This window comes from Micrasema longulum, unplaced genomic scaffold (assembly GCF_059751315.1).
Source record: "Micrasema longulum isolate JH-2025_06_02 unplaced genomic scaffold, ASM5975131v1 h1tg000546l, whole genome shotgun sequence".
NCBI lineage: Eukaryota > Metazoa > Arthropoda > Insecta > Trichoptera > Brachycentridae > Micrasema > Micrasema longulum.
In genome coordinates this window covers 169273-179777 of record NW_028277742.1, presented here as the reverse complement: position 1 = coordinate 179777, position 10505 = coordinate 169273, and the positions used below count along the sequence as shown (strand labels likewise).

The 10505-nt window shown below is 32.4% G+C and overlaps 1 protein-coding gene across 1 annotated transcript; it reads right to left on the bottom strand.

Annotated features, from left to right (window-relative positions):
- Positions 1–339: 339 nt before the first annotated feature.
- LOC148280753 (uncharacterized) lies at positions 340–9825 on the bottom strand. The gene is made up of 2 exons (XM_088227856.1): positions 8583–9825; positions 340–950 (listed from the first exon to the last, which is right to left on the bottom strand). The coding sequence occupies exons 1-2, from the start codon at positions 9303–9305 to the stop codon at positions 453–455; spliced, it is 1221 nt and encodes a 406-aa protein (XP_088083982.1). The 5' UTR covers positions 9306–9825; the 3' UTR covers positions 340–452.
- Between the last annotated feature and the right edge of the window lie 680 nt (positions 9826–10505).

The window sequence follows — 10505 nt, the reverse complement described above, 5'->3', positions numbered from 1 at the left end:
TGATCTAATTCATTACAGAGTTTGTTTTTTATAATAAAGAGATAAACAGAAAGACTTTTTTCAAAATTCAATGAAAATAAAAACCTGTGTTATGCCGTTTCATTTTTAAGGTAGAATTTGCACCTATGTAAAATCACAACTATAAAATACATCTTCAAAACATTAAATTATTTGTGCATATCTTAAAAGTAATTGTGCACTTTAGAAGCCCTTAATTAATTAAATTAATGTGTAAATATATACTTTGTTAATTACAAAATTGAGACAAAATCTTGGACGGATTTATAATTCCTCACAATGCTTTACATGTATGTGTGTAAGTGTTTCCACTTCACACAGTGTTAATACTGAAATAAATACATTTAATTCAAGTGATATAGTTACACTTTTGTTTTTTTTATTTAAACTACCTCAGATTTTTATTGGAAATCCATAGTGAATAGTCAGTTTCTTCATTTAAGATAGGAATCGAGCAAAGAGTCCAATAAATCTGGTTGTAAGTCTTCCCACGGAGCAGAGAGCAGCAGAGCCCCTAGTTCTTCATCTTGAACAACCGATTCTACGATGACATTAGCTGAATTGACTTGACAATCGGAGTGTTGATTGACCATAACTGGTTCTAATCCATCAAGGCTAAAGTCTGGAAGATTGCTTGACAGATCTTCCATGGAGGCATTCATATCTCTAACCGAATCAAAAATGTCGCTCTGCATTTGATCTGACAATTGATTATCATCAAATTTTCCTTCTTCTATTTGTATATCTATTTCTGTAACATTGGGCTTTTTCTTTTTCTGTGATTTGGGAGACTTTAATACCCTTTTGTACCGTCTGGACTCTTCCAGCCTTGCTAAATCTAATTTCCAGAAGCCCCCCTTTCCAGGTTCCTGCTTTGATCTTGCTATTTTGACGAAAACTTTGTTTAGCGATAGGTTGTGCCTGATAGAATTCTGAAAAAAAAGGAAATTTTTAATTGAAGAAATCTGTATAAATAAATGTTTTTATTAACCTTATTTTTAAAATTTTATTTGTTGATAAAAATAAAATATAGGTACTATGAATGTAATGAATACATCATAAATAAAAAGTCAAAATAATTGTATTTATTTTGTAGACTTTGATCAGGCAGTCGTTTATATTTTACTGCATTTGATTTGAGTTGAAATCAAAGTACCAAAATTCTTTCATTATAGCTACCATGTAGGTATTGATTATTAGTTTTTCATTGTAATGTACAAATTTTAACAAAAAGTCTAATAGTATGAAAAAATGCTATGCGCCTGTTTGTCATGCAATTTGCGTATCATTTTGTCAGTGCGCTGTATTTCGTAGTGGCATGGCACAGTTTATTTGGCGGCCATCTTGTTCAATAAAAACACAAAAAATAATATTTTAATCTTTAAAAAATATGCATATCCAACAATGAAAAATGCGACTGTTTTCTATCGAGTATAAAAGACCGATTGAGATTACCGTGTTTTTCGGACCATAAGACGCACTTTTTTACTATGAAAATTCAACCAAAAATTAGGGTGCGTCTTATGGTCCGATGCGTCTTATCGTCCAGAACATTTTTTTTTCTTTTAAAAATTAATAAGATTAATTTGGGGTGCGTTTTTTGGTCCGATTTGTCTTATCGTCCGCAAAATACGGTAATTATTCTAATTCTTTTTCTAACACTTGATTTGGTCTGTTTATGTAAATCAATTGTTTTCTTTGTTTTATTTTATTTTATTTATTTTATTTATTTTATTTATTTTATTTATTTTATTTATTTTATTTATTTTATTTATTTTATTTATTTTATTTATTTTATTTATTTTATTTATTTTATTTATTTTATTTATTTTATTTATTTTATTTATTTTATTTATTTTATTTATTTTATTTATTTTATTTATTTTATTTATTTTATTTATTTTATTTATTTTATTTATTTTATTTATTTTATTTATTTTATTTATTTTATTTATTTTATTTATTTTATTTATTTTATTTATTTTATTTATTTTATTTATTTTATTTATTTTATTTATTTTATTTATTTTATTTATTTTATTTATTTTATTTATTTTATTTATTTTATTTATTTTATTTATTTTATTTATTTTATTTCATTAACATAAACGGCAAATCTGCCTTTTACAAATATTTATAATATTAACATATTTGGCTTAGTATTTTTTTTCCAAAACATGAATATTAAAAACAAGATTTATAAAAATTAAAAAAAAAATCACACCAAAAATTATACAAGATTTATATTTTAAAAAATAACCTATAAATTATACAGCATATTCAGTAGAAAGTTTAAATAATAAAACATTCTACAGTAAAACAACAAGAAAATAATAAGTACTGTTTCACACAGCTAGGCAAAGTGAACAATAAATTGTATATGAAATGCATGAATAAATAAATATAATTACCATTCACCATCTTTAAAAAAGTTCAAAAGGTTTGTTCCTATAGGAACAATACCCTACACTAAATATATCAGATACGTGGGAATAATTATTGCCGAGTTCATGAAGTCTATTTAATACTGCATTACAAGTATACACTGTCCGTGAATTGTTGCTACAAAACGGTGGCACCTGTCTAGTCATTCTTCCAGGTACCCTGAGAAATAACAGTTCAGGGCAATCCCATATTGAATAAATTTAAAAGGTCCTTCTATCGTTAAGTTTTAACAAATTTAATGTTTTTAGTAAAAAAAATCGTAATTTAAAAAATCATGACTGATTCTAATTTTAAAATGCATATACCGTAAGAATTTTTTTTGGACTCTTTCAAGAGAATTTTGGTGACAGTTGTAGTAAGGAGTCCATATTGATGATGTTTTATTACTGATGTTCTATGCGTTTTTTAAAATAATGTTCTTTTCTTGTATAATATTTGTTGTACTATATTGTTTAAATGTATTATTTGTCCCACCTCAACACAGGACTTTGGTCCCATAGAATTGGGAATTTCGCATCTCAATAAATATGCCTAAATTGAATTAATTTTCTGTCGCGTGGTGTAATGGTCAGCGCGTTAGCCTGCTATGCAAGAGGTCTCGGGTTCGATTCCCGACATGGTTGATATGAAATATTTATTTAAAAGGGTGTTTTCACTTTAGAATATTTTATAGTCCCTGGACTGGTACCTGAAGCGTAAGACTGATCATCTTACCTTCATGTAAAAAAAAAACAAACAAAATAAGCTGCAATTGATGTACCAATGTAGTGCCCTATACACCATTAGGTGCGGAAAGGGAATGATGATGATTTATTAATTTGGTATATTTTTAGTTTACATGTAACTAAGTATGTAGAGATATATATAAAATGATATTACATACCTATTTACCTATAAATGAGTTTTAGATGTTAAACATAAATTATTTATTTATTATACGGAAAAAATATTTCATGGATACCTATGCCATTTTTATCAAACTATACATTATTTTAATTTCAATATCTTGTTATTATAACTGTAATCGACTTTTCAATCAATTGATTCATATCGATTTAAAAATCGACTGCAGCACGCTGCATTATCAGGTTTAAACGAAATAATTTATCATGTTAGTGATTTTTCGCTTGCCAGTTTGTTAAACCATGTTAAATTATTTTCAGCTGCACCTTAGATATATTTTTACTACAGTTAAAAATATCAAGTAACTGAGTATCTCACCTATTTAGAAAAATAACATTCGACGTAGGTTGTCTACTATATCTATTTAAATAAAATACGATGCATAAATTACTTTTGCAAAAATTAATAATTAAATACACACGTTCCAAGCGCGTAATAAATGGCATTTTAATTCGTAAGTACCTTCGTTTTTTTTAAATGCGACCATATGATTTACCAAAATATTTAGATTTCGGATGCCATTTTCAACGAGTTGTAAATAATACATTATTAGAAAAAGAAATCAAATTGGAATAGAGTGGGGTTCGAACCTCGGACCTCTGATCCGTGATTCTGCGACACTTAGCCACGCAAGCATTTATTTCTCACATAAATATTTGCATGTGTATCGTAAATAAGTAAGTTCTTTAAAAGTAGTTTATAGTTTACTTAAAATGAAAAACTTTAGACCTCCGAGAAAATTGGATATAATAAATGTTTTCTTGCGCGCGTTAAAAATTTGAGCATTAAATTGTACGGCAAACTTTCTTGAAAATGTGTGAAAAAATAATTTTAAATATTTTGATAAAAATAAACGACCTTGAACGATGTCACTGTTTAATACGAATCAACCAATAATAAGCGAGTTATGGAAGATTTCCGGTTTGCTTGCCGTCAATGAACGAATGGGGGAATATTAAAAAAAAAATGGATTAGTTCAAAAGTCTATTAACAAATAAAAATAGTTAAAAAAACACTGAACTTCCTCATTAGATTGAAGTCAATATTAGGGCATTCATAAATTATGTTCGTTATCTCCTTTTTTTCAATTTTTTGAGAGCAACGAATATTTAGTCAAACTTAAATGCATTGAGTAGGTATGACGCGTATTTTTTATACATCAATGATTTTTTTAGGAATAACATTATTTATCTATGTGGATAAAATGATTCCAAGGATGCTACCTGTTACGACTTTATCAGACTTGACGTGAAATTAATTATATCAACGGTTATTCTATGTTAAACGTTAATCCGCCATATTATTTTGTTCGTGACCAGCCGTCCGTAAACTAACTCAAGTAAACATCTGTTCGCTCACCGCTAATCACAATATTTATGATAATAGCGGGCCCATACCGGTGAAGTAAAATAACGATTGAAATAAACGATAAAGTATAAAAAGAAATGTGTATTAGGGCCGCTTTGGTTTTTGACAGTTATCTTTAAGTTTTCTATGGAAAATTCGAGGATTTAGACAGTAATTTCGACTTTTTGACTTATGTAACTACATTTTCACGGTAGATACTTGAAGTTTTAAGGACTAAATTTAACATACTTCTTCATCTACTCGTATGTAGACTAATATTTATGTAATATTGATAAGAATGGGGCAATGGTTGACGTTTGTTTATTCACATGCAGAAATGAGAGGGGTACTAGGTACTAGTACAAGTTTCAAATGCATTTACCTAAACCGATTTTCGTAGTGATAGTAATCGCATAAAACTAAGTATTACTTTTATTTCAAACTACTTTTTTCTTTTTTTTTCACAATTTCACAAAGAAAAGTTAAAAAGAGACAGTAGATTAACGAAAAATCTTAAAATACAGATATTTAACTAAATTATCCAAAATCAATTTTGGATGTAACGTACTTTGAAGCTACTCGAATCGGTCGATAAAAAAGAAAAATGGTGATCGGTAGAAGTAACTGATTTTGCAACTGACACTGGTTTTTGTGAACAAATTAGTTATAAAAGGAGACGGATTTAAAAGTCAGTGAGTAAACACAAGGTGTATTAAAAAAAAAATTCAAGTACATTATTAACCGTATATGTATTTTTTTAGTTAGCTTTGGAGATAACTTCGCAACTATTATCCTTAAATGTGCAACAATTATTATTGTTTTCTATTATAGTCTTGTAAATGGGGGTCGGTAGCAAACTAATTAGTATTAGAAGAGCCGGGATACAGAATGGAGGATGTGTGCTTTCATATAAATCTCCACATCCAAACTCAAGTCTCAAGTAACGGGCAGGTATCAGGTAGGGTGCGAGTGTTCTCACCGCCTCACGTTTGACCAATAGTCCATCGAGGATGCGGCTTCTTTTGTGAAACAAAGCATCACAATTACATAATATGTGTAAATTTGTTTTGACGTCTTCATTGCAAAACATACATCTAAAAGTTTCAGAGAGATGTGCAATAGTTATGCGAAAATAATGTTTTTTTTTTGAGCATGTTATCTTTATATATATAATTCTTATGTACGTGTGATGTCACTGAACTCCTAAACGGCTTAACCGATTTACGTGCGGTTTCCAGCGAAATGTAGATCTTCGCTCTACGTGTGTTCGTAGATATTACAATTTTCAATCGGAAATGTAAAAAAAGTTATAAACACAAACCTTTTTTTCATCGACCTACCAGGGTTGCATTCGATGAGAATGCATATACAAAAAAAGTGGAAGGATGTTGTTTTTTTTTCTGTTTAAAAAAGCTTGTTTTTGAATGTTTACAAACAAAATTAGCTTTTTATGGATTCCTATCAGATTTTTTCCTTACATTCTCAATAATTTCTTCGCATTCATTTCTTTTTACTGGATTTTTGGTAATACTAAAATATTATTAACTGACATTCAATACATTTTTGAAAATCGCATTCATGAATAAAGTGCACCCCTGTTGGTGAGAACAGCTGAAATTGACGTTTGCAAAAATAATTCTATATTTAAAAATGAATTATTTTATGTTTTGGAAGTTAACCATAAACAAGTATCTAGGTACTACTTAAATTCAATATTAATAATGTTTAGTTTTGGAATTCAATCATTAAAAAGTACCTAAGTAACTAATTATCAATGAAAAGTCTTATTCCAAGGTAATAGCAGGCAAACCAACGTTCGGGCAGGACAACGTCTGTCAGGTCCGCTGGTATGTAAATAAATACACTTGACAAAAAATACTGCCATTAAAAGTTCAAATCAAAGCGTCATTTGTAAACTAGTCGATAAATAGAAGGTAATTAAGTGCAGTAAAACTCCGTTAACCCGAACTCCAGTCATCCGTATTGCCAAATATCAGGATCGTTATCAGGAAAAAAAAATAGAGGAGGTGTTATAATAACAACAACAAAAGGCACTGACAGCCGGCGCGTTTTTTCGTCAAAGCAAGTAAGTTTTTATGTAATGACGTCTGACGCTCATTAATCCGGATAATTTGAGTTTTACTGTATTTCAAACACTGGCATCGCTAACTTGTCCAAGTCTGTTTATAACGCTGCATCATTATGAATTTGTACATTCTCCTGAAGCTCAAGACGTATCACCTTGTCTTCCATGCAACAAAAAATATATAGATACGCGGTGATCGGAGTGCTAAGGCAGTGCCATATGCACCACTGGGTGCGGATTGGGAAATGATGATGATGGCAGTTGATTCGGTAAGTTGTAAACTTCTAAAAATGCAAAACTATTTTGTCAATAGAAAAATTAGGTTGTGAACAGGAATATCGTTAAAGCATGCAAATTACGTCTATTTTTTAATTTATTTTTCGTGTTATATTTTTGCACAAATAATGTCTCAAATTAGTGCTTATTTATTCATATAAAGATACATAAAAAAACTTATCCTTAACTCTATGAGGCCTAGCGACTTGTGTTGAGTTGGGATACAACATAATAGAAAGTGGAAATATAATTTCATTTTTCATTTATTTCGACGACTTACGCCTTTGACAATAATATTGAAAAACAATGAAAATGAAACAAAACACCCGTACACAAGTATAGAAAATATAGATACATAAAGTAAAATCAGCAGAAAATAAAGATACAATAAAGGAAAATTAAATAAGAAATTATAACATAGGTATGCAGCAATTTCACAAGTAACAGAAGCGATGTATCATAGTATAAACAGTAAAACAAGTATAACACTTAGTACATTTTTATAATTTAGAAAAGAAGTGATTAAAAAGTATTGATTTTAATTTGTATAAAGATAAATGAAATAAATCTAAGTTTCCGTGTTTTTTTGCTAACGTGTGGAGCCGTGGAATCGGTGAGTATTTAGCATAGTTTGAACCATGCAAATCAACAGCAAAAGAAGTATTTTGTCTCGTCCCACGCTGTCTCTCAATTGATCCAGAAATTGATCCCGGGACCTAAAGAATGGTAGGCGAATGTCGCAACCACTACACTGCGAGGCTGACTTAGACCCACTTGATTTTCTTTTTCGGGATTTTTACCTGAGAGTAGCCATCGAGTCAAATACGCTCGTCCAAGATTCTGGTTCTATTTCACACACAGAAATGTATTCTTCATACGCCTGGACACGGAACATTTAATTAATGGCTGTTACAGTAGATTGATTATAATGTTTATGAGTGCGTGTTAAAAAGTACCTAGGATTTGAATGAAATAAATATAATGCCGTTTTAGATTGCGCCTACTAATGTAAAATGCAATAATATTAACATTCGTGTACATATTTAGTATGCACTAAAAGAGTTTAAATAAAATTCATTTTAAATTGAGTAATTGATAAATTAGTATTATTTATTATTTTTTTGTTTTCAAAACCCGTTGGGGTAGTATAAATATATTTTGACGTCATGTCATGTTGTCTCGTCTGGTGTGTGTAGTCATCAGGTGCTTTTTAATGTTGATTTTAAATTTGTCTCTAATTTAATTTTTCAAGTTGTCAGGGTAATTTTAGTCCATTTTATAGTACGTTTCACTGTCCAGCATTAAATTTTAATTTAACGAATCAATAAATCAAAGTCAAAACAAAGAGCTAGTTTTTCGTGGAATGGAGTACATTCGCAATGACATCATAGTTGTTTTAATTTTAACCGAGTCCTAATTATATTAATATGGAAATTGCGCATACTCGCTAGCTTCGTAAATATTGCATTTTCAACTGGCTACGTAACGATTTGTTTAAAAATCTCACCTGCCAACTTGGATCTGCACTTCGATAGTATTTAAAATGTTCCCTTATCCATGTGTAGATAGCAGCGAGAGTCATTTTGTTTCCATTGTAGCGCATGGCGAGGCATATCAGGGCGCAATAAGAATACGGGGGTTTCTTATCGCTACTGGATTGGTACTCTTCAATATTCTCCAAGAAGTCTTCTTGGCATTTCAATATCGTCTGCTTCAACTTTTGGAGACGCGCGTTCTGGATTACCGGCTTCGCTGGCGGCTTCGGGGCCATTGCGGGGAAGGGAATAGTCGGCACTGCCATGATGTTCGTTATGTTCTGAAGCCAGTTGAGGTTGGTGAGGTCAGTTTCTCCGGAGGTGTCCATGTTGCAAGAATCAGTGCTGGTGTCGTTGGAACAGGAGAGAGTATCCAGCTGAAAGTCTCGGTCGCAGATTTCTGGAATGGTCTCGTTAGCTGCCACATCTTCGACAAACTCGCAATAGACTCTCGACTCTTCGTTATTTCGGAAGCAGTTCGGCTCCGTGAAAGAGTCGTCGAGGAATACTCCTTCCGTCACGGTATTGTTCGTATCGTATATGTGCAATTCGGGAACGTGGGATATATATTTGATTTCTATCGTGTGCGACGATTCTGGCACAAAGTGTCCAGGCAGTTCGCTGCTCTCCGACTCGAAGGCGCCGTCCTCGAGTAGCTCACCCGACGCTGGGGATGAATTCGACGTGATCAACATTTTCGAGAAAGTTATTTATTTTACTCGAAGGGGTAACACTGTCTGGATGTCTTTAACACTTGATCAGCGAAAAACGATGCGCCTTATAGTCGTCGACGATGAATAGCATATTTCGCAACTGCGGGACGCCGCGACGAAGGGGGTAATAATTACCGAACACGCCGCCGTCGCCGTCTGTAGCGAGCGTGTCCCGCGGGAAAACAAACGATTATCGTTTCAACTGCACTGAAAACAGTTTAAAATTTGAAATTTTGAAATTCAAACGCCTTATTTAAGCGCCGGGATGAGAAACGAGATTTGTCGGACGGCTGAGGCGCCTGCGAGTACCCTACTTTGTCCCCACTAGTTGGGACTGGACCTGATCGATCGCTCCAGCGGACAGCGCGAGCGGTCGCGTCCACTGACCACCCCCATACACCCAACGCCCAGCGCCCAACACCCATACACCTGTCACCCCGCGAGGGTGAAGCCGCGCGTTGCCATACTGCGGTCCGCTCGTGTCGGCACTCGGGACTTGAATGAACGGGGCCCTCGGCAGGTGTAGGCGCCTCACAGGTGCTGCCCAATCGATATCCCCGCAGAATGAAAGAGTTGGGGGCGTACTGTTATCTACTACCACCGCCGGCCATGGGGGTTTCGATACTTTCAATCAACGAGGTCCTCATTTTCCGACCAACTCACCTTCATACACCACTAGCGTACAATGTAGACGTGTAGATACGCGGCGTACCAATACAACATAATATGTATGTATGTAGACGGTATACGAAACGGAAAACGTCTAGTAACGACGAATTAACGATCGCTAAAGTTGATTTTCGCGCTATGAAGCATTATCAATCTAATAAATTAAAATGTATAAAGATATATTCGAATTATGCATGTATAATAACGATGTCACCGGGTATACAGATCAATACACAATTCTTAATCCCGCAGCGATACTAATATAATGTTTGATATTTACTTTTACAATCAAACAATATTTTTATTATGTTTAAATATTTGTAGATAAATTTCTATACACCTACTAGATTTCTCTTCCCTAAAAGTATAATTACAGTAAAATTCCAACTACCCGGATTAATGAGTGCCAGACGTTATCTGGGTATGCAGAAATCCGGATAATTAATAGATTAAATTAACCATTAAATTAAGGCAATGTTTTGAAAGAAAACCCAAAATTACTATTAAAAACTT

Excerpts from the sequence above, each read along its gene's own strand:
- LOC148280753 (XM_088227856.1), bottom strand. The coding sequence starts at position 9,305 with ATGTTGATCACGTCGAATTCATCCCCAGCGTCGGGTGAGCTACTCGAG. Across the intron at positions 951-8,582 it reads GTGCAGATCCAAGTTGGCAG|AATTCTATCAGGCACAACCT; the intron begins GTGAGATTTTTA and ends CTTTTTTTTCAG.